Source organism: Lycorma delicatula, chromosome 1 (assembly GCF_047948215.1).
Source record: "Lycorma delicatula isolate Av1 chromosome 1, ASM4794821v1, whole genome shotgun sequence".
NCBI lineage: Eukaryota > Metazoa > Arthropoda > Insecta > Hemiptera > Fulgoridae > Lycorma > Lycorma delicatula.
The window spans coordinates 354,270,978-354,297,650 of record NC_134455.1 but is presented as its reverse complement, the minus strand read 5'-3'; the positions used below and the strand labels follow the sequence as shown (position 1 = coordinate 354,297,650).

General features: G+C 29.9%; 1 protein-coding gene across 1 annotated transcript in view; it reads right to left on the bottom strand.

Annotated features, from left to right (window-relative positions):
• Positions 1 to 26,673, bottom strand: part of LOC142334470 (uncharacterized) — a 712,180-nt gene that overhangs the window by 454,172 nt on the left and 231,335 nt on the right. The window contains exons 37-41 of the mRNA XM_075382526.1: positions 24,653 to 24,829; positions 21,553 to 21,723; positions 15,144 to 15,314; positions 7,697 to 7,867; positions 1,170 to 1,340 (exon numbers count right to left, since the gene is read on the bottom strand). Of these exons, the coding sequence (XP_075238641.1) occupies positions 1,170 to 1,340; positions 7,697 to 7,867; positions 15,144 to 15,314; positions 21,553 to 21,723; positions 24,653 to 24,829 (861 nt within the window). The remainder of the gene's footprint in view (positions 1 to 1,169; positions 1,341 to 7,696; positions 7,868 to 15,143; positions 15,315 to 21,552; positions 21,724 to 24,652; positions 24,830 to 26,673) is intronic.

The following is a 26,673-nucleotide window of genomic DNA, read 5'->3' as shown; positions in this document are numbered from 1 at the left end:
GTTAGTCTGTTACTGTTCATGAACACCAGGTGTCCATAGAACATCAGTTGTTTCTTTTGAATTGTATCTGTTAGTTTTTCCATGTTTAAATATAACTGTTGTTTATGTCTTTTTCTACATTCATTTTCTCCCTTCATAGGGTCCAATATTTTTCTTAAAATGTTCTGTTCTTTCTTTCTCATTTCTTCTAATTACCCTTTTTGGTTCAATGTTAAACACTCAGATGCAAACAGAACTGCTGGCTTTATTTAAGTATTGCAATGTCTGATTTTAGCATCAACCATTACTGATCTTTTGTTATATACATCTTTTGTCATTTGATAAGCTCTCTCCATTTTATTCAATCTTATTCTGTTTGCTTTTTTGTTTAAACCATTGGGCTGCATATTTTTAAAAATTTTTTAATAGTATTTTTTTTTTTTTATTAATTTATTTTAATTCAGTTTTCAAATTGATATTCCATTATCAATTGGAAGGTTCCCTTTTACATATTGCCTAATGTAATTTTGGGTAAATTAGTTGATGAAATAATCAAACTAAAAGTGTCTGATGCAGGGTTGTCAACATAAGGGTTGTGTTTTAGCATTATTTCATTCATTTATGAGCTTGATATGATGTTTGTGGCTGATCACAAAAAATTATTACAAACAGCACAAAGCAAAACTGCACCTAGCATTATTTAACTTCAAAGATTATAAATTACAGAAACCAATTTATTATGTACAAATGCAGCTGTTAGTATTTTATTCTTAACCACAACTTAAAATTTCCAGAATACTGCTCCCTGAGATACTTAAGTTTTTAAAAAGTAATCAAGGGAATCCTTTGACTGTCTTTCCTAGGGCCTTAAAGTAAAGAACGTTTTTACTAATACTGATACACGGATCAACTCTTACACTGCAGTAGTCAAGAGTGAATACAGTTTTAAATGCAGTTTAAAAGTGCAGTTTTAAATGGCCTTAAAGTAAAGAACATTTTTACTAATACTGATACACGGATCAACTCTTACACTGCAGTAGTCAAGAGTGAATACAGTTTTAAATGCAACTCTTTAATACTGGTGATTAAAATCTTGACCCTCATATTATAGTGGTTTACTGTTTAAATTTTAAATAGACATCATTACTAGTATGACTGACAGTTAAATGATTGAAAGATAGACTTCTTACCTCGTCTACTACTGGTTGATTAATCTGATTAGTTAGTAAGAGTTTTTCCAACGATGTCCAACACTGATGTGTCATTGATTCACCCAATGAAGTACACCATCGTTTTGATTCAGCTAATGCATCTTTCGCCTCATTAATAATCTTACTGAAATTAAATTTCTTAGCAGCAAGCTGAAATTATAATGAATAAAAATTATTAACTCATTATTTTTTATATCTAGCACTCTATTTACAAAAATGCATTAAAAAACAAAATACTACATAATGAGAGTTTTCAAAGTGTCTGCAAGAGTATACTGCACTCATATTTCTAAAGAAAATTTTACTTACACTGTAAATTATGCTCCTACAGTAATGTAAATGAATCATCAGATACTGTCAATAGAGCTCAACAGTTAAGATGAGGCTCAGTTAAGACTTGCCTATCAATCCTTTAATCACCTTCAACCTTTCTTAATTTGCAAATTCAATTTTTTATTTACATATGTAAATAAAAGAGTTATTAAAAAATAATAATTTGTATTTCTCTCTTAATGGTTTGAGAATTGAAAACTAACTAATATGAATTAAATGACTAAATGAATTAATAGTTTAAATTTTCTCTTAATTTCAGTTGCGGTATGATTAAATACAAAATTGTAAGTAAAATATTTTTCTAAATGTCCTAATCTAATATCATTTTGTATGTTTCTTATTTTGTGCATGTAACTAATTAGATATTCTGTTACATTATATTATACTGAATTTATATTTTTGTATATATAATTTTGTTACAAAAACATCATTTCTGAATGTGTTGTGTTTGTTTTACCCCCTTGTATAAAAACTACTAAAATAATCACACTTTATATTGTATAACAGATGTAAATCATAATTTTTATATGATTAAAACAATAACAATGTGCAATCTATAATATTATTAATTTTATAAGTTATCATATTTCAGAAATTACTGCAATATAAGTTTTTTGTTCTCACAAAGAGATTTAATAACAAATATTATAAATTACCTTTCACAATAAGTGATTAAAAAATTAAAATAAATTCAATTTATAGCAAATCAAACTGGACATGGCAAAGATTTTGTGGGTAATAGTCACTTTACAAGCTAGGATGCTTCTTCCACCAGACTATGTGATCCTTATGGGCTTTATTTTTGTTTGTATTTCTTTAAAATATCTTAAACTAAATTTTTTTAGTTGGCAGAAAATTATAGAAGGCATTGACAACAGTATTAATATGGTAGGTTATTTATTTCATGTGTTAGACAAGAGAGGCCCAGAGAAATGGAAATTAGTAAATATGACACCTATTTACAAAAAAAAAGGAATTATTAAAACAGACTGCAGAAATTACAGAAGTTATGTGTAATATATTTTTTTGTGTAGACTGCACATACATCTTGAAACAACTTAATTAAAGAAGACAAGATGCAGAACTTCAAAGAACAAACTGGTTTTAGACCAGGTCATTCATGTAACTTTTATGTAAAGCGACTCATGGAAAAGACCTTAGCTTCAAAATAGGAGGGCCCAAATGACATTTCTTGACTTTTATAAAGTTTATAACAGAGTACAATTAAAATTTTTGGGAAGCAATGGAAGGTTATGGAATAGAAGATATTTATATAAATTTTGTTAAAAATTCCTAACAGGTTCCAGATAAGGGTTAAAGTTGGAAAGCTACTATCAGGAGACTTTGATGATACTAAGGATTTAAGGTAAAGTTTTGATGGGGCATAAAAATGTTTAAAATTTATTTTAAAAACTTTATTTACATGAGAAGACCGTCAGACTCAATCCAAATAAATGCAGTCAAATGGAAATTTTGATTTAAAAAGATTTTTCTTTTAATGTTTGCATGCAATAAAGCTATTGTGGTTGAGGGAGAAGAGATTGTTATTTTTTATACAATTATGAACACTAAATATGAATTATATCAAAACATTAATTCAGAAAACTATAACTGATAAATTAATTTAAATAAAACTTAAAGAAAATTCGAAAGAATTAATGATAAAAAATTAATATGAATAATACGCAAATCAACTGAAAAAAACCACGCCAGAACAAAAGAAAAAATATTATCAACAAAATACTTAAAATAATTACATTAATTGGTAACAATTATTTTCCAAATAATTGCTTTAAGTTCCATATAATTATAACTTTAATGACATTCAACTGCAAAGAATAAGATATATTACTAATAAAAGCTGACAACACAGTTATAGGACTTTCCCGCCCTTTTTTCAGATGCATGGTTTACACACAACAACTTAATTTATTATTTTATTTAAATATAATATTTTTTGTTTATTTAATTCAGTGATTATAACTAAAGCGCGTACGCATACCGTATTTCATTTGCACGGGTATGGCGGTACTAACGACCACTTTAAATACTTTTTTTACAGTTTTAATATTATTCATTTATTTAATTATACCACTCACATGTGATATCACAACATAGTAGACGACTACAGCAGCTGTATGTCAGTGCTATATTAGTGTTCCTTATGGTGAGAGGGGGTACTAATGTTGCAGTATACCCACTTAGCCACTAGTTTATTTAGAGAATTTTTTGTGGTGGGGGTGCAATCTTGCAAAAATATTTTTTTTTAAATATTGTTTATTTTACTGTTAACAAATGCACTTACAAAAAATGACCTTAATTAGGCAAAATCTCAAGATACTGAGGGTGAACTTGCTTTGCAGCCTCACCCCCTTGACCTTTTAAGTTAAAAATTTAATGCCATAAATGCCCTTTGTATAGAAGTAATCTGATGAAGTGTTTTCAAAATTGGTTGAGTAGTTCTGGAGATATAAGATGGGAAACACTGAACATACATATGTACATGCGAACATTTCCGTTTGGGTTTTGTGTTTTTTGGGTACCTTAGCTATCAAAACATAAAGATTCAGTGAAAATTGCATATGCCCAAATTGAACCAATCACAATACTTTCCCTTCTAAAGCTATAGCTGTGCTACAGCCCTAAACAGGAAAGTAAAACTTGGAGGTTAAATAGTCAAAATATCTTTGTCTGGAAGTTAATTTTTTTTTTTCAATAGTATGTTCTGCATCTACTTTTCTTGCAGATTGTGCCAATGGTGACAAATGTAATAGTTTGCTTTTTATTATGTAACTATTGTTAGACAATTAAGTAAATTTATCTCTTTAAAAATAAATATTTGAGACATCATTTTTATAATGATATAATATATTTAATGTACTGATATAATGCAATAGACAAAACTTTTGAGAGCTAAATAAATAGGGGATCAAAATTATAAATGATCCCATACATCAAAAGATTAAGAATGACAAAACTCAGAAACAATTAAAAAGATTATTGCTGGTAGTTTATAGAATAGGTGCAAGGTAATTTGTTGCACATATATACAAACAAATAAGGGAAGTTTTGGAACTGGATTTAAAGTAAAGAATGATATTACTGACTACAAGCTGTTGTTGGATGGAGTAGGTGTTTTAAATCTGAGAATTAATAATATTAATTTTAATTATAACTCAGGTTCATGTATCCACTTCAGGATTTCAGAAGAGAAGATAGAATAATTTTTTTCTTTTGCTAGAAGAAATAGTTATTTTCAACAGCGAGTTCAAAATTGACTATATAGAGATTTCAACTATAAAATGGGTATAATAAAGTCAAGAAAGTAAATGGTCAGGCTTATACAGATTAGCAGTTAATACAAGAGAAGATGTAATGATAAATTTTGTTGACAGAAATAAATTTGTAATTTTCAATTCATTTAGTGAAGCACCCGCAGATAATAAATATAATTGGGAATTTCCTAGAAGCAATAGACTTGGACTGAATTTTATGCTCTTAAAAGTAAATATTGCTGTTTATGAACAGGAGTAGATCATAATTTTCATTCCAATCACAAGACTAGTACTGAACAAATGAAAGATAGCAAAAAGAGAATTTTACTTTAGACTAGAAAGACTTAAATGAGAGAGGGGAAATGTGTTTATCATGTTAGTATTTATACTTGGTTTACGAATGAATATTTCAATAAAGAAACTGTAGAATTATTGCAAGGAACTTATTTATAATAATTTTAATCCATTAAAGTCAGCCTTGTTCTGAGCAGTAGGTTCAGCAGAGAACCACATCAGGAGAAGTAAAACGCTGTTCTTAGAAACAACAGTTAATATAAAAGAGAGAAGTTCTTAATAGAATTAGGGATAAGACCTTTGTGCAGAAGGTAGTTCATGTTGAATTATGTATATCGGTTATATGGAAAAAAGAGAGGATCTCAGAATATAAAAAGGCTCTAAGGATATAAAGTATATATCTAAGGATATACTAAGGTTCCTTCTGTTAAAGCAATTATGAAGGAGATAGTGAAGAGAAAGAAGGTTTGGAAATAAAAAACGATTAATGAGAAGGTCAAACTTTGAGAGTTAGATTTGAAATTATGGAGTTTTTATTGAGGTTCTGTTAAGATTTATGCAAAGAAAAGGGAGTTGTAAATAGTAGCAAACAGAATACAAACAGGAGGTACAAAGATATTTATATTAAGTAGATAATGAACGCTGAAGCGAAGGCAGTAATTTAAACAAATATTAACTGGGATAAAGTACTGGAGTCAAATAGTTTAAGTAATATACTAACCACAATTGTGGTTAGTATATAATATTGAGGTTAGTATATTATATTTATGATGGAAGCCTGTTTTACTAAGTTCACTAGTGTGATGTTTAATACAAAGAAGAAATAAAAATCTCAGAACAGTAGAATAGAAATATAATCATCTCATAAAGCAAGAAAAGAATTGATACCTACAGGACCGTTACTCTAATGGCATGTAAAAGTGAATATAAATTATTTTGTAAATATTATTAAAGGAAGGGTTATTTTTATAATACATTAAAATCATCCCCCAACAGGCAGGTTTTGTGTGGGGTGCTTTACAGTTAACTCATTCAAATGCTGAACCAAATTATGAAAAAAGGCTTTAAGTTAAACTTAAATATTTATTTTTTAAAAATGCCTACAACTCGGTGAACCATTAAAGACTGTGCGTGGCAATTCAAGAGCAGGGAATGAAAAGAAAGACAGTTCTGCGATAAAATGACTGGAATAATTTAAGAACAATTTTGTATTGGTTAAGATAAGATATATTTTTTGATTGTTTAAGTTCTAAATATGTTTGTTATTATTTGTTAAATCTTTGTAAATATTAACCAATAGTTTTAAGGGGAAAGGTTACATTTGCTAACTCTTATTCTTCTTTAAAGAGAGGTACAATACCTAATTAATGAGTATATTGTTGATGTGAAAGCACACCTACAACTAATCCATACTGGATAAACTATTTAAATAATGAAAAATATACAGCCATCAACAAACAGTCCCAAAGTCTAACAAAAATATAAATTAAAGATTGAGTTCTTTTTATTAGGTTTGATAATCCCACATATAATGCTGATCAATTATAGTTACCAAATATTTTTAACTTTATTGACGATGTAACAAGATTCACTTGTTTCCTTGACAACCCTCCATACAAAGTAATAATTCTTAAAATAAATCAAATTTTTAAGATAGTTCATATTCTTATTTACATTTCATAACATCAAAAAAGGAACAAAATAAACTTTGGCCCTTAACATTCATAGTAGTAGTAACCCACCAAACCAAAAGAGGGTCATCAAAAGACTTAAAAAGTTTTTTCAAACCATAATAAATAAAGGTATATAGGAAGTCATCACTGAAGGGTTTAAAGGAACACTCAATTAACAGGTTCTGACAAAGCACTAAAATCCAATACGAATTTAGTACAGAGAAACATAAGTAATCATTACGGAATGAGAATAATTTTTATAATAATGAGAACGATTCTTGCCTCTAGATTTCATCAAAAAGATCTGTACAATGCATTCAAGTGGGTTAAAACAAAAACGTACTATGTAAATACATAAGCAAATGCTATCTTTTACAGGGCTTCAGTACTGTAACTACAATTTTTAAAAGACTTAAAAAATTAGGACAACATTTTCTGATTACAAGCCAATTAAACCAGTTTTCACTTGAAAATGCATTCTTAATAATGGTCTGTGAATCAGAATATGAGAAAAATTAAATTATTTATTTTATCAAAGGGTGTAGTCACCTCCCTTTGGTTTATTTTGGCAACACAGTTCTTACACAAAGACATCAACATGGCATCAGCACTATGCCATTGGTACCTTCAAATTAATGATGTTATTTTCCTTTCAGTTTTTTAAAAGACACTCACTAAGAGATGAAAAGGAACTTTCTCAGCAGTTCCACTGAGAAGTAAGAACTAACACTTTTAAAACAAATGGTTACCTTTTTTCTTGTTTGTCTTCATTAAACGGAAGCTCAGTAAGTTAGAGATCAATAAAATTTTAAACATTTAGAACAAACTAATCAACAAATATTATGTCACGTCACCAGTACAACACCCCTAAATTTTTATAAATCCTTAGTAATATAACACTATTTACGCAGTGATAAAAATTTTTACTCACATATTTAATGGTTTCATTATCGACCTGGTCGGTTATTTTCAGGTTCTGAAGTTTTCTAATACACTGAATATCATCTGGAGAACCAAGGATTTTACACCAGTTAGTAGCTTCTTCCTCAGCTTCTACAGCATTTTTTTCAATTTGTATTACACTTGACCACCTCATTAATACCTAAAATTAAAAGAAAATCACTGTTATAAAAAAAAAATTTAATCGACCACAAAATTGTACTGTGGAAGGTTATTATGGGAGCCGAGTAATTAGGTCATTAGTATTGTGAGTGTAATTTATTTTGTTTAATAATAATGAAGCAATGGATTTGTATTAAAAATTAAATTTGCACTAAAATTGATATAAAGTGTAATGAAGTGGTAAAGATTAGAGAAGGCGTTTGATGAGGATGTTATATCAATATGAAGGGTCCACGAGTGGCAGGAACAGTTTCAAGAACAATTTCTATCATGAAAACATTGAAAACAACAAAACGCAAAACAACAAAAGGGTTGGGCATAATAACATACCAATAAACAATAAAAATATATAAAAAATAAAGAACAATGTGATCAGTAATCACTATTAAAGAAGTTGGTGAAAAGATAGGATCTGTTATAGCTTATATGAAACAATTGTGACTGACACTTCTGGATATGAAACTAATAACAGCAAAATTTGTTCTGAAACTGTTGAATTTTAAACAAAAGCAACATCATAAAACATTCTATAATAATTGTTAGCTGACACTATGAGTTATTCAGACATATCATAATTGGTGACAAAACATGGATGTATAGTTATGATATTGAAATGAAAGTCATATAATTCCAATGATTCCTACAGAATCAATACCATAAAAAGCAAGTTCGACTGAATGTTAAATTCTCCACACTTTTTTATTTTATTTATTTATTTTTTATTATAATGGCATTATCCATTATGAATTTTTTTCATAAGATTGTATGGTCAATAAACAATTATTTAGCAGTTTTATGCAGTTTACATGAGGCAATTGTTGGAAAATGACCACAAATTTGGGCAAGGAATTCTTGGATTTGCACCATGATAACGCTCAACATTACACTTCATTATTAATTGTGATTATTTAGCAAAAAATAATACCATAGTGTTGCCACAGCTTTTTATTCTCCAGATATGCCACCCTACAACTTTTTATTATTCACACTGGCTAAGAGAACATTAAAAAGACAACTGTTGTAATGATAGATGACAGAAAAAAAATCACTTGCTGATTTCAGGCTAAACCAAATATGTTTTCCATAAATGTTTTAAAGATTGGAAGAAATGCTGGCCTGAATGTGTTGCACCTCTAGGGGGGACTACTTTGAAGGAAACAATATCAATGCAGAATAAGTAAATTCTTTTTAGTAAAAATTAAATTTCACATTATATCATTTATTACATCTTGTATGTTATATAATAAATCACGTTAGTCTTGTCTATATGTTACTGATAGACTTTACTTAGTTCATTTACATCATCATTCTAGGACATAAAAAAATCAGGCAGGCAGTTGGACACAACAACAAAGGACTGGAAAAGTTTTAAAGAAATAAGAAATTAAATTACTTGGAAACTGGAAGGGGCCATTGAATGATGGGTCTTTTACAAGACAAGTGAATCTGGGTCAAGAAAGATTCTAATTCATACAGAATAATTATAAATGTAGGTAATTAATATAAAATAATTGCTTGTGGTTTTTACGGATGAGAAAGTGAAAAATTAAAACTTCTAGTTTCATGTTTAGATTCAAACCAGGAATTCTTTTGAATAATTTGTTAACTTATCAAGGCGCTTATACTGCTGATCATAAAGAATATCAAAGAAATGTAGTGATAGTAAAAACAAATAAAAATATGCAAATCATTAAGATTAGTACCCAAAAATAATACTGCCCAAGTTCAATGAGAAAAGAAATTCATTAATGAATCAAATGTGTTACTAAGTACAAACTTCTTTGATCAATTTAAAATAATTTTTGCAATCATCTGTGCTATATATAAGTTTCTCTATTATTCTGTCTCAATATATGAAGTTACACATTTTCCAAGAGGGCACATTTTCTACCGTTTCATTACAGTGCAGCTTTTGCAAATTTGGTCACTCATACCTAAGAAAAACAGGAATAGTTATTGAAAAATGGTATTCACCTTTGTTTTCACCAATTTCAGATTTTAAATATAAATTATGTTCTACATGTTCTTACTGTTTAAAATATTAGAATTAAAAAGTTAAACCTTTTATTTAAAAATATTAATAATATTAATATAAGTAATAAAATGTAGTAGAAATAATGTAGATGGACCACTGAATATAGAAATAGGAACAGAAAAGATTATGAAGGTAGATGAATTTTGTTATTTGGGAAGTGGAATTACTGAAGATGGACGAAGATGGGATCAATATAAAATGCCGAATAGCACAGGCAAAATGAGCTTTCATCAGAAATATAATTTGCTTACATCAAAAATTAATTTAAACATCAGCAAAACAATTTTGAAAGTGTATGTTTGGATGTAGCTTTATATGGAAGTCAAACTTGGACCTGGCCTGAGAAGAAAAGATTAGAAGCTTTTGAAATGTGGTGCTAAAGGAGAATGTTAAAAACCAGATGGGTGGATAAAGAAGAATATGGGTATTCTTATACAGAATAAGAATTATTCTATATAGATTAATTATTATTCTTACACAGATATAAGAATATGGGTAGATAGAATATAGAAGATAAGAAGAATGTGGGTGGTGACAAATGAATAGATGTTTCGAAAAATTGATAAAGAGAGAAGCATTTGGAAAAATATAGTTAAAAGAAGAGACAGACTTATAGGCCACATATTAAGGCATCCAGGAATAGCTGCTTTAATATTGGAGGGACAAGTAGATGGAAAAAATTGTACAGGTAGACAAGGTTTGGAATATGTAAAACAAATTGTTAGGGGTGTAGGCTGTAACGGGTATACTGAAATGAAACAACTGGCACTAGATAGGGAATCTTGGAGAGCTGCATCAAACCAGTTAAATAATTGAAGTAAAAAAAAATAATAAAAATTTTGCAAATTTGGTCACTGATACCTAAGAAAAACAGGAATAGTTATTGAAAAATGGTATTCACCTTTGTTTTCACCAATTTCAGATTTTAAATATAAATTATGTTCTACATGTTCTTACTGTTTAAAATATTAGAATTAAAAAGTTAAACCTTTTATTTAAAAATATTTACTTCAATAAGGTGAGTTTTATAACTATTTACATCTGCATCTATATTTGTCGTCTAGTCAAACTCGGTTTTATAAAGTTCAGTCATTTCCAGAACTTTTAAATTACTTTCCGTATGTAAGAATATAAATGAATGTAAGACATTTTACGTCCATCAAACCTTATGAAATAAATAAGGTATTCATAAACATTATAGATAATACTATTAAACAAAGTTTTTGGCACATGAAAATTTTATTATGTTCCTAATGTAACTTTTTATGCTGAATTCAAAAATTCAATCAGAACTATGTCATCACACAATTTTTTGTGATAACATTTTTGAAGTATTGCTTCTGCATAATTCTACATATTTTTTAAGGATGAACATAAAAATATACTTTAAATTATTTCTAGCAGAAGACAAGATACAAATATAACTTATGAGGGCAATAGCTGTATATGCATGATGATTCATTTACTGCAGCTTCTAACATGTCAGCACACAGCAATCTTCTGAGTCATTCAATTAACACACCAGTACTGTTTAAATATGCTGTATATGCACATACTGTGGTTTCAATCTGTTTTATGATTTACAGTTATTGAGTCAAATATATTGTGTTATTAAACACATATGCCTAAGAGTGCGTAAATCATCTGGATATTTCTATTATCTGAGTGGGGATTTGATGTTAATAGAATGGCAAAGTTTGACTCAAAGTCAAAGACAAAGTTTGAGAAAGTTGAAGTGAAAATATGAACTGAGCTCCTTACATCTCCTGTTTGATCTGTCTGAAAAGTTTGACAAACTGGGCTAGGAGTAATTGCTATGTGAGTTTTGCAATACCGATGGTGTGGTGTGAACCATAAGACTGTTTGTCAGACTGTTATTTCTATATTATAAACTTAAAAAGATTAAGTAATAAATCCAAACACAGTGCAGTACATGAATTTACCACATGCTATAAGGCCAGTACTTAATGGTGATGACTTATCTGTACCTCATCTTCCAATACATCTAATTTCATCCTCCACATCTAACTTTTAGAACGAATCAGATTTACATACACATATTTAGAAGATGAATCAGAATATGAGATAACCACTGAAGTTTGATGTAGCAAGCAAGATGATACTACTTTTGAATCAGAATCCACTACCTGCGAACCTCATCTAATAACTGAAGGAGAATTAAATGAATTTGTTCGGGATTTGAATTTGTCAAAAAAAAAAGCTGAGTTTTTAGGATGTAAGCTGAAAGGCTGGAATCTTTTTCTTACTGACACTAAAGTGAGTTTCTTTCATAATTGTCAGGAAGAGTTTCAAGATTAATTTTCTAAAAAAAATAGTTTTGTGCACTGTAATGAATGTAATTCATCATGAACATAATTCTGCAGAATAGAGACTTCATTGGTTATTTGAAAACTAGTTTAGAGGCGTCCTTTTGCACAATGACAAATTCCCTTCTGTGTCATCTGCTTATTGAACTTGAATAAAACATATGGCAATACGAAAATCCTGTTGGAAAAAATTCAGTACAAGTATTGTTAGACTATGTTGCGATTTAAAAGTCACTGCATTATTAATGGGTTTGAAGTTCAGCTCAGCTACACTAAATTTTGTTGGTTTTTGTGCAAATGGGACAGCTGGAGCAAGACTATCAGGAAGGAATGGCCAAAACATGAAGCACTTAAAAAAGCCAATTTTGTAAATAGAAACAATTTTGCTTAAAGTTCATATTAATAATTTATAATAAAAACGCATGAACATTTGATAATATACAAAGGTTGTTCACAAGAACAACCTACGTAAGAACTGTTTGCGCATCCATGCGTGCAGATTCACTCACAATGGGTTAAGACCAGCTGATTTCAGTTGTTCTGCTAGTGATGTACAAAAGTTTGTAGCTGTACTGTGACAGGGAGTGATTTGCATATGTTTATAATGAATAAAAGAATTGAAAATCCTGCCAACTATGAAGTACAATTGATCATATGTTTTTTAAATGCACAAGTCCTATGGAAATTCATTATGATCATAGTCCTACGATTCATTATGAGTAGTAGTATGTGACTACTACTACTGTATCAGACTACTATTGTACTGTAGTATCAGACTACTACTATTGTATGTGGTAATGTAATGAATGAAGAAAATGTAAGGAAATAGTGTTGTTTATTTAGAGAGAGAACATCTGTTCATGACAAGCAATGCTGAAGATGAAAAGATGAACACTCTAATTAGTCAACAGCTGAAAGAGGAGATTGACAGACATGTAAAAGAGAACCAGCATTTCACATTTAACGAACTTAAGTGATCAATTTTCTGTACGTTCACAGTGTCTGTGAACAGGAAAGTGACAATGATGTCAAAGCAGTTGTTCATGAGAGGTTTAATAATTAATGATCTGGCAACAAACTTCTTTGACGACGGCATACAAAAACTAGAGCCATGATTTGACCGATTCTTGAACTATGAAGGCAATTATGAGGAAAAATAGTTTAAAAAATGTAGATTGTGAAGCATATATTAAAGTTAAAATAAATATAATAAATTTGTTATACAAGAAAAGTTTTTACTTTCTGAACAACCCTTGTACAATGCAATATTACATGGAAAAACGTTCTAAAACACTAGATAAGTATTTCATATTAAATTACAATTAATTACCAAATTTTCTAAATATATTACTTATAGTTACTGTCATTATAATTACAGATTTGCATTTTTATGCAAAATAGGGTTGACAGTACAGTCATTGACACTCTAAGGATCGCTGTGAATAATTAGAGTACAAATAATATTCGAATAAATTTTTATGTATGTTTTGTAGAACTGAAAATAATCTTAAAGATCAATTTTGTAATTTTTCATAATTTATCAAGTGGTCCAATAACAGCAGTCATTGACACACATGTAAATAGTCACCGACATTGTAATTTTAATGATTTGCAAAAAGAACATGTAATAATTATTTGTATTATGTAATTGTATTAATAATTTATTTATACTGATGATAAAGATAAAATATTTTTATTTTGACATAAATAACATGAGCATACCAATATTGATACAAGGGTAATTTTGTAAAATTGTTATTTATGAATATATGGTATGACTAAGTATAAGATCATGCTTGTCTTCTTCAAATTACCAGCTCTAATTTGTTATATTAACAAAGTTGAACAAAGCTGTACAGGTTCCCAGGGTATGTACCACTTTATTTAGTCATAAACCAAATACTGTGCAGTACAAAGTACAAGGGCTCTATGCCTGTTTTATGCTTTCAAGATAATAATTAAACCTAAAAACTACATTAAGTATATGTACTAAATCTATAGCCTGGAAATACACATGCTAAATCACAAAAGAACTTCATTCTCCAAGGTGACACTACCCGATGAAGAATTTCCAATACAAACACAGAAAGATTGGCTATTTAAGAAATCCCTAATAAAAGGAAGCATATTGCCCTTGATTCCCCATTCTTTAAGAAACTAGAACAAAAGAACTTAGGATGAAACATCCAGCACTACAAAAGTATTGGTGCAAGACCCCAGGGACCAGCACAATATATGTTGTCAATATGTTAAAATAAATTTCATATGTATAGATACTAAATATATAAAATAACTACAAAACTAAACCCCAATTCAGAAAGCATTAATGAAAATTATTAGAGCTCATATATATAATTATATGAAAATATATATTTATATATATTTTCATATGCAGAAAATTTGAAATGCAGAAAATTCAGAGTACTTTTTTAAAAATAGTGTTACTTAAAAAACTCATTGAAAGAGTAACATTTTTTTTTTTGTAAAAGGAAAGTGTTTAAATTATTTTAAATTCAATGCTCTAAAGATCTTTTAATTAGTTTGGATATTTATTAAAAATTGTAACAAGCGTAATCAGGCTCTTTCTTGTAGGCCAAAATATAGAACTGAGCTACATGAAAACAGTTCTGTAGTCTGGTTTGATAGAGGTGGATGACGTTATTTTTTAAGAAAAAAATCACTATTATTTCAACAAAGATTGCATATTCTTAAAAGCACTTATAAGCACATAAGTTAACAGTTTTTACTTACAAAATATCAATCAGCAGGATTCATATTTATGGGCACCAAACAATCGTGCCCACATACATGAAGACCTAACTAGGGGCAAAACTACTATTGACTGAGTGAACTATCTACACAACATAATGCAGTCACATACTTCAATAACTTACCATTTCAAATGAGGATATTTCTATTTGATCAGTTACTACCAGCTTTAGAATAGGAGATTCACAATTAAAATCACCTAGTCTGTTCAACAAACCACAAAATTTAGTTACTTCTATTTTCACACTGTTAATTTTGTTTGCAACATCGCTGAGTTTTTTCAATTGTTTCATCATCTAATAAACAAAAAATAAATAAACAAAAATTATTTATAAAAACTCCTATTTCTGAAATAAATGAAAAATTATTTTTACTCTGTTGACACAAATTGAAAAAAGTGCTTTTTAAATAATGCATTATAATCATTTTATTTTTACTCGCATTCATTGGGCAGTTGGTGAATGTTTTCACCAACTTCTGGTGAACTTCTCTTCACAATAAAGATGTCAGAATAATAACTACATTTTACTATGATTAAAAATGAAACACAATCTGAATATTAAAATAAAATACGATCACAGAAACTTACTTAATGAATGGCATATCTTGAAGATCAACACCCAATCATCTTCACTAAGATAAAATTAGATATTGGTTTAGTCTTATTGGTAACATATGAAAGAAGGAAACTTCACATATTAAAACTATTTAATTTTTTAGACTCCCTCTATGAATCATGAGACCAGGATGACTTAAACGGCCATATCAACATCACTCAGTCCTCTGAGTACTGCGCAGCTGAAAGCAATGGAAAACTACAACTACTTTTTTCCAAGAAAATGTAGCTCTACATTTTCATACAGCAATGATGGAGGCGCCTTCCTTGGTAAAATATTCCAGAGATAAACTAGTCCCCTGTTCAGATCTCCGGGTGGAGACTACTAAGGAAGGGGTCACGAGAAAATTAAAAAATAGCATTCTACGAGTCGGAGCGTGGAATGTTAGAAGTTTAAAAAAGGTTGGTAGGTTAGAAAATTTAAAGAGGGAAATGGATAGGATAAATGTAGATGTAGTAGGAATTAGTGAGGTTTGGTAGGAAGAGGAAAACGACTTTTGGTCAGGTGATTTTAGAATTAACTCAGGCTTCAAATAATGGGCAGGCAGGAGTAGGTTTCGTATTGAACAAGAAGATAGGTAAGAGAGTAGAGTATTTCAAAATGCATAGCAATAGAATCATTGTAATAAGGATAAAATCAAAACCTAAACCAACAACGATTGTTAACATCTATGTGCCTACAAGCGCTCATGATGATGATGAGGTAGAGTGTGTATACGAAGAAATTGATGAAGCAATTAAACACATAAAGGGAGATGAAAATTTAATAATAGTTGGAGATTGGAATGCAAGCATTGGAAAAGGCAAGGAAGAAAATATAGTGGGTGAATAAAACATAAAGCTGGGCAAAAGGAATGAAAGAGAGGACCGACTTATAGAGTTTTGCACGAAGTATAATTAAGTAATTGCCAACACCCAGTTTAAAAATCATAATAGAAGAATATACACTTGGAAAAAGCCAGGCGATACTGCAAGGTATCAGATAGATTATATCATCATGGTTAAGCAAAGATTTAGAAATCAACTCGTTGACTGGAAAACTTACCCTGGAGCAGACATTGATAGCGACCATAATTTAGTGATAATGAAATGTAGATTGGGTTTTATAAACCAGAAGAAAAGGTGTCAGATGAATCGGTGGAATTTAGATAAGCTTGAGGAAGAGGAGGTAAAGCAGATTTTTGAGGAGGACATCGCAAGAGGTCTGAGTAAAAAACATAAGGTAGAAAATGTAGAAGAAGAATGGGAGAATGTTAAAAAGGAAATTCTTAAATCAGCAGAATCGAACTTAGGTGGAACAAAGAGAACTGGTAGAAAACCTTGGGTTTCAGACGATGTATTGTAGCTGATGGATGAATGTAGAAAATATAAGAATGCTAGTGATGAAGAAAGAAGGAACTATCGACAATTAAGAAATATTATAAACAGGAAGTGCAAACTAGTGAAAGAATTGGATTAAAGAAAAGTGTTCAGAAATGGAAAGAGAAATGAACATTGGTAAAATAGACGGAGCATACAGGAAAGTTAAGGAAAATTTTGGAGTACATAAATTAAAATCTAATAAGGTGTTAAAGATGGCACATAGATTTATAATACAAATGTAAAGGTTCATAGGTAGGTGGAATATATAGAAGAGTTATACGGAGGAAATGAATTAGAAAATGGTGTTATAGACAAAAAAGAGGAACTTGCAGAGGATGAAATGGGAGAAACAATACTTAGATCTGAATTTAAGAGAGCATTAAAAGATTTGAATGGCAGAAAGGCTCCTGGAATAGATGGATTACCTGTAGAATTACTGCGCAGTGCAGGTGAGGAAGCGATTGATAGATTATACAAACTGGTGTGTAATATTTATGAAAAAGGGGAGTTCCGTCAGACTTAAAAAAAAAAGTGTTATAGTCATGATACCAAAGAAAGCAGGAGCAGATAAATGTGAAGAATGCAGAACAATTAGTTTAACTAGTCATGCATCAAAAATCTTAACTACAATTCTATACAGAAGAATTGAAAGGAGAGTGGAAGAAGTGTTAGGAGGAGACCAATTTGGTTTCAGGAAAAGTATAGGGACAAGGGAAGCAATTTTAGGCCTCAGATTAATATTAGAAGGAAGATTAAAGAAAAACAAACCAACATACTTGACATTTATAGACCTAGAAAAGACATTCGACAACATAGACTGGAATAAAATGTTCAGCATTTTAAAAAATTAGGGTTCAAATACAGAGATAGAAGAACAAGTGCTAACATTTACAGGAACCAAACAGCAACAGTAATAATTGAACGTAAGAAAGAAGCCGTAATAAGAAAGGGAGTTCGACAAGGATGTACCCTTCCCCGTTCCTTTTTTATCTTTACATGGAACTAGCAGTTAATCATGTTAAAGAACAATTTAGATTTGGAGTAACAGTACAAGGTGAAAAGTTAAAGATGCTACGATTTTCTGATGATATAGTAATTCTAGCAGAGAGTAAAAAGGATTTAGAAGAAACAATGAATGGCATGGATGAAGTCCTACGCAAGAACTACCGCATGAAAATAAACAAGAACAAAATGAAAGTAATGAAATGTAGTAGAAATAACAAAGAAGGACCACTGAATGTAAAAATAGGAGGAGAAAAGATTATGGAGGTAGAAGAATTTTGTTATTTGGGAAGTAGAATTACTAAAGTTGGATGATGCAGGAGCGATATAAAATGCCGAATAGCACAGGTGAAACAAGCCTTCAGTCAGAGATATAATTTGTTTACATCAAAAATTAATTTAAATGTCAGGAAACGATTTTTGAAAGTATATGTTTGGATTGTAGCTTTATATGGATGTGAAACTTGGATGATCGGAGTACCTGAGAAGAAAAGATTAGAAGCATTTGAAATATGGTGCTATAGGAGAATGTTAAAAATCAGATGGGTGGATAAAGTGACAAATGAAGAGGTGTTGCGGCAAATAAATGAAGAAAGAAGTATTTGGAAAAATATAGCTAAAAGAAGAGACGGACTTATAGGCGACATATTAAGGTATCCTGGGATAGTCGCTTTAATATTGGAGGGACTGGTAGAAGGAAAAAATTGTGTAGGCAGGCAACGTTTGGAATATGTAAAACAAATTGTTAGGGATGTAGGATGTAGGGAGTATACCGAAATGAAATGACTAGCACTAGATAGGGAATCTTGGAGAGCTGCATCAAACCAGTCAAATGACTGAAGACAAAAAAAAAACTTTTTTTAGAACAATGCACAAATGAGTGATGGACCACACGGGTTTCATAGGTAATATACCACAATGGATTTAATCTATGTTTTAACTTATGACTGCCATATCATAACTCAAAAAAAAAATTTAATTTATGTCATAACTACACTGAACATGTTTGATAATATTTTCTGAAGTTAGAAGAGTATTTCTGCCTTTATCATAATTCTTAAAAAAACAAATTTCATTGGTAGTGTATTTTGGTTATGTATATTACTCATTACATTATGGAATAATGTTTTAGGACACATCTACAGGAAGATGTAGGTGTAAAGCATACAAAAAATCAACATAAAAATTATTTATTTAACTGACCAGTCATAACATTTGTGCAGACAATTTTAAAATGTTTAAACTTACTGATAATTTTTCATATATTTTCTTATGACAGATAACTGTATTTTTTTAAAAAAAATCATGAATGTTATACTCTCCATACAGAATTACCATTATTTCGAAATCATAGAATTACTGCTTTTGAAAAACTGGCCTCTTATGCAAACATAAATGTTATAGAATACTACTTGATTATATTTAAACATAAATTACATTAATAATAGATTTTTAAGTTTGCTATTTTTTTGGAAGAAAGATTTTGTTACAGATTACAGTTTTCATTACAGTTTGCATCACAAACATTTTTTGTTACATAAAAAATAACATGTAATAGTGTTTGCCATTATTTAAAAACATCATCATACATACCTTATAACACATGAATATTACCTTCTAAAATAGCATAAACACACACCTTATTTTCTCTACTCTCATTGATTGGTGGAAATAATTTTTAAAAAAGTATGGGAATAAGAAAAAAAGGAGGTCTTTGATCAGCATATCTGATGAAAATAATTGCACCTTCTTAAAGATCACTTATAAAGATTTGGTAAAAAGTTGAAAATGATAGTTGGAAGGTAAATTTTCCAGCCAGGTTTGCAATTATACTATTCTTTAAATGGTGGATAGTTATTATTATAAAAAGGTTTTTTAAAATTATTGTAAACATAATCTATATATATATATATATATATATACACACGCGTGCGCACACATATCTTTCTTATTTAATCTATAATCTAATAATCTTTATTATTATTAAAATTAAGGCAGTAACAAAAACAACAGAATTGATATGATACAACATATGTTACACTCATTTATCTTACAACATATTAAATGAATTCCTTTCCTTTATTCTTCTAAATTTTACTGGTTTTTATATATAAAACATAGGTAAGAATTTTGACATTTGACAAAAAAATTCACATTATCAGGTGAGATCAAAAAGTATCAGATCTTGACTTATAAAAAAAAAAAATAAAAAAAATCCTTAACTTGTTTATTTCAATGATTAGTCATTTTCAAAGTAAGCCCCTTTTTCGTTAACACACTTATTCCAGCTATATTTTTGCTGTTGGAAGCAGTTTTCAAAGTCATTTTTAGTGAACATCATAAATCATCTTGCATCTTTTTTTATCTTTTCTCTGTTTTCAAATCTCTTTCCTTTAAACAGAATCTTAAGTTTGGGAAAGAGTAAAAAATTGCAGGGAGCCATGTCTGGTGAGTAAAGAGCCATCTGAAATTATTTTAATCTGTGTTTTAACGAGAATCTCTGGATAAGGTTAGTGATGATGCATGGGAAGCAGGAACATTGTGATAGATTTTTTCAATCACCATTTTTCCAAAGCTGTGGTCTCTTGTGTTGAACAGTTCTTAGCCAATGAACAACAGTTATATAATGACAATGTCCTTGAGAAGGATACTCATGATGAACCATGACTCGATAATCAGAAATGATTGTCACCATAACCTTACACTGCTTCATGATTGCCTGGCTTTCTTTTGCCATGAAGAACTTGGAGTTTTCCAATTGGATGGCTTGTCTTTGTCTGAGGGTCATTGCCACAGACCCATGTTTCATCTTTGATTATTTTTTTTTTTTTTATAAAATCCAGCATGTCTATGCAAACAGCACCTGGTTTTCCTTTAGTTCATGAGAAAAGTTTTGGAATAGCTTTTGCTTCTACATACTACATTCTGAAATCTTCCATTAAAACTCCGATTGAACAGTTGCACAGAACCAAATGAAATTCTTACTTTATCTTCAAACTTTCTAACTGTTATTTGACAATTATTCATCAGTATCTGTTAACTTGTTTAGTTATTTCAGGATTTTTGCTGGTGGGAGGTCTTCCACAGCATTCATCACTTTCAACAGATGTTCAGCCATCTTGAAAACGGCAGTACCACTTTTTAATTTATGTAACACTCATAGCTTGATCATCAAAACCTGTTTAAATCTTCCTTATAGTCCTTATTTGCATGTCACCAAGTTCCTGGAAAAATTTCTCTTCTCATTCTGACGAAAACGTGACAAACACTAATTGCACATTTTACTTTCGCAACTGCTTAGCAACAGTTGGATCCAGCAATGGTAGCAAAGCACTGAATCATATACAATCAATACAAGTTAAGTTCACACTCCACAATGGTCTCCTTCCAAGCTGCAACTGGTTATCACTATAAAAAATAAAGCCGGATACTTTCTAACCAGTCCTCATATATCTGCAATATTAACTTGGGCTCAAAAAAGTGACAAAATAATAACATTATATATCATAATAACTATGAATTGGGTAATATTTATTTAAATAAATCTTAATTACTTTTTCTAAAGTTATATGATTTATTAAATCCACAGTGAATAACTTCTGTATTAAGGTAAGGCAATAATTTCCGTTTATATCGTCATATATTTTACACCAATCTTTAGCTTTTTCTAAACTTGAAATCACAGTTTTCTCAACTTCTTTCCATTTTAAACCTTTCTGAATCATCTGCAACAATAAACTGATCATTTGTAAAAATCAATAGGTATTAAATAGAACATTTTAAAAAGTACAGTAATGTAACAGATTTGAACATTCTTGAATAACTGAAAATAGATTAGAATTTACAATAAGAGGTCATGTTTTTTTCATTTTTTATATTAACACTGTTAATTGTTATAAAACAGAGTGTCTGTATAATCTGATTATAGAGTGTCTTGCTGTATGGATCTGATTATTTACAACAAACCTATACTGTGTACATCATCCTGGGCATCAAAAATTTGGTCCATATATGTGTCACATACCTTGAATATGTAGGACTTCGAAGGATATCCTGAGATAAGTGAGATGTTCACCTGATATACTAAATTCTCCCAAATAGAATATTCTCATAACATTCTAAAAATTCTGAAAATCATGGAGTTCCTGGTAGACATTTATTTATGTAAAGTAACAAAAATAATATGAATGTTAAAAAACATACTGCTATGCCTGGGTGATTTCTGGATCGACACCTTTAAATAGGAGGTTCAGTGCACACACATAAGAATAAAAAGGAACCATAGAAATAAATTACGTAGGACTGTGTTTAACCAGCCCTACCACTTTAAAAAAAGTTGTTTCTTCGATAACATTTTTTTAAAAATAAGCACAGAAAAAGAAACATGTCAGTTACTTGATGTGTTTCTGCTGAATGAATAGACATAATACTTAACTAGTAAATTACACAAGATGAAGAGACTTAGGTGGATTCAAGGTGTTCTCGAGGAGAAGTTAAGCAGATGTTCTTGTACAATAGACAAATGTATATAATCAGAGTGAAATAAACTAATTCCCCAGGACATCAATATCAATATTTTTCCTACTAATTTCAGACATGGATAGGATATTTTTAACATGTCGTTCTCTATGTTATCATGATCTATTGATTGCATTAATATGAGGGTTATTTTTTTTTTTTTTTAATCTCTGATGGGCTATAAAGAAAAGACACCCTGACATAACAAAATAATATTATTACTAAAAGTTAAGTAGTATCAACTTATTTTTTTACATAATTGTCAAAATAATTGTTGTATTGTGACACCAGCTTTCTGATGCCCTCTTCAAAGAAGTTTGACACCAGTGAGGTAAATTACTTCTTGACAACCTCCTGAAGTTCTTCGTTGGTGGCAAAGTTCTGTCCACCCAACCATGCCTTCAATTCTCGAAAGAGGTGAAAATCGCTAGTTGCTAGGTGGACTATATGGTGGATAGTTGAAAAGTTCCCACTTAAATTGTTTGAGAAGGTCTAGTATCATGTTGGCACAGGGTGATTGTGCATTGTCATGGATCAAAACCATGCCGAACAAGAGCATGCCTCTTCATTTGTTCTGGATTGCTCTGCAGAGGCAAAAAAAGATTCACAATAAACTTCCTTTGTTATTGTTGTCTTCTGTTCCAATTGTCCATTAACAAGGCACCTTATCTGCCCACCAACAAGGCACCTCTACGGTCCCAGTAAACTGTTGCCATTGTTTTCCTGTTGCTCATATCTGTTTGAACTTCTTCGGTTTGTTTGGAGAAGTGCGGATCCACTGCTTAGATTGCTTTTTGGTTTCTGGATTATCATACTGGCTCCATGTCTCATCGCCAGTGATAATAAACTTTAAAAACTCTTCTTCCTTATTATCGTAATGCGTGGGAAACATTAAGGCTGATGCCATTTTCTGCATTTTGTGATCATCACTCAACATTTTTGGGATCTAACATGCACACAGTTTTCGGTATCCTAGGTCTTTAGTCAAAATTGTGTACAGAGACCTTGAAATTCCTGGGAATTCTGCAAAAAGTTCACTTATTGTAAATCTCCATTTGTTGTGGACAAAATCAACACACTCAACCAGGCATACATACTGGTAGACTTACGTCCTTGCCCACCTTCGTCATGGACATCTGTTCACCTTCTTTAAATTTCTTACACCATTCCCATACACTACCACCACTCATAAAGTTTTTACCATACACTAGGCTCATTCTGTGATGGATTTCAGCAGTGCTACATCCTTCTGCTTGCAGAAAACGTATCACACTTCGCAACTCACAGTTGGCAGGAGCATCGACCATAGCAGCCATGTTCAATTGTCTGTAGCTTGGCTCAGACTGATACAATGAAGCCAGCTATGGAAGAGGTTGTGGTGGGGGGATGGTACAATCACACAACACGCAGACCTGGCAACTACCTAACTCTTGTTTAGTTAGATGCACGATCAGAGGTTAAAAAAAAAACAGCCCTTGTAGTAACCCTACAAATGGAAAGTTATTTATTTTCATTAATTACCAGTTTATAAATTTCTTTTTTTTTATTTTCATTTTACACCAGTAATTTATTATTCTTAATTTTTTTTTCTTCATCCACTTTTAGACAACAAATAGAATGCTTGTAAATGTGCTACAGTTTTTTTATTTTTTTTAAAAAGTTAAATGAGAAAAACAGTCTGGTGCTATTACCTTTAGAAGTTATTGATAAAACCATGAATCTTTTCCTACAATGACTTCAATTTTTATTTCTCTTGAGACATCATCAAAAAATTACTTCAGTCATATTAAATTATTCACTAAAATTCCTTTTTATACCCACATAAATATTTTATAATAGCATTTTATACTAAAAAATTATTTAATAAAATAACTTATCAGATTTTTCATTAAAAACTTTCTGAAAATTCCGCTACTCTTTTTTCGGGTTAATCGTCAGTCATTCCAGTTTTCCGCATAGAAAATTAATAAGCCTTTATATATCCAAAGTACATATATTTTTTTTAATTCATAAGAGTACACTATAGAAAGCAATACCATCAATTTCATTCCACACGGAATATAGCTGTGGTCAATGTCATTTAATCTAACTATTAAAACTCAAAAGTATAATTTAGAGTTTCTTCTTTCAACTCACCACTAGAATTACATCATCATCTATCCACAAAGAAACAGCAAGTTTTTCTAATGTCGTGAGACATTCATCTTCAATAATTGATCCTGAGGTTAGTTGAGCACACCAAGCAGAAGATTTTTTATAATACTCATTAACTAAATTTACAGTAGATTCCCAAGTCAAATTAATCTTCATTACCTGAAAAAAACATTAATACTGAAGCTAATTGCTAGATTCACACAACTAATTAATGTACAAAGTATGATGGATAATTTTTGTATTGTAGTAATTGGTACATAATTGACTAAAAAGTAAAATTTGTATTTGTATGTGAAATAGTGTGCACACGTACTTTCTACCTAGTTCCAACATACCAGAACTAAAATGATTGCTGAGAAGAACTTAATGAGATAAACAATTTAGTGCAATGGACTGTTGTGGGGCTGACAATCATCAGGCACATAACTTGTTATATACAGAATGGCATACATTGAACTTGTAACCTAACAGTAATATCTAAACAACATTGCTGATAATTATTATCTCATGGCAAGTGTATCAACCTAGCTCATATACCCCAACATTTTGATCAATAATAATAAACAATTTAAATGAAAAGTAGCATCAAAATGTAGATTGCTATAAAACTAATTCAATAAATTTTATGAATAATTGGTAAAAATATAAAATACACTCTATTAATATTGTATTATTGCTAGATTTTCTAGAAACAAACTAACTACCATTTTTATTTAAAAAATAGATATGAATAATATAAAATTTGCAATAAGATTATGAAAATTATGATTGTTTTTAAATATTAAAATATGCAAATATATTTTTTCATTTTTTTGAAAATTCAAATAATTCATTAACATATTGACCACTATGCTAATAATATGTAATATCAAATGAAATATAAACCACCAAAACACAATAAATAGTTAAGTTAAACTTACCAAATTAATTTCAAGAATCAATTTTTGCAAGATCCTGCAGCTTCAATTGTTATTAAATTCCATAATTATATTAAAACATATTTATTTACTATTATTTGTTAATTTGTTGAAATAGTTTTTTGAAAATTTTGATATTTTCCAGTACTGGACAGCAAAACTTGCATTTTTGTCCAGATAAATATCAAAATTTTCAAAAAATAATTAAACAAATTAACAAATCATAAATAAATATGTTATAATATAATTACAGAATTTAATAACAACCGAAGATGCGGGATCCCGTGAAAATAGATTCTTGAAATTAATATGGTAATTTTAAATTACCTCTTTACGTCTTTTGGTGGTCTATATTTCATTTAATATTAAATATATATTAAATTAAACTATCCAGTTAACATTGTGCAAATAATACAGACCAAATTATCATTTTTATCAAGGAACTGCAAGCACATTTTTGTGTTACCATATCATTAATTTCCACCCTGTATCATAATTTACTTTTTATCCTACAGCACAGCAATAGTAGTATTGGAATGTTGTTTAGGCCTGTGTTTAAATCCAGTCATGGTGGGAGGAATTCAGATGAGTTCTAAATCAGTCTCTATTTGTATATGATGCCTTACAAACACGGCAGAAGTTGGTGAACTGCTGCTCTAAATAAAATGTACTATTTGTTGTTATAATGATGTTAGGATAAACCTGTTATCATGGTATTCATTTATTTAAAAGCAGTAGGAATAATTTTTTGGACTGGTTTGGGCATATTTTGTGATAAAGTGTGCCATTAAGGTCAACTGTTCTTAATTTTTGACGTTTTTCTTTAAATTATGATCTTCCTTTTGAAATTAAAATACATTGACCTCTACTGTTTTTTTGTTGTACAAACTCCTCTAGAAAGACTAAAGTTATAGATATAAAATATTTTGGCTTTCCAAAAAAGGGCAATTTAGCCAAACAATGCATTATTGCTTGCTGGCAAAGCGACAAGTTTAATTTAAAAGTTGGTACAATACGATTCATTCATTTTGATTCTTTGAGTTCTGTTGTAACATTTCAACATTATCTACTGAATTACATCATAAA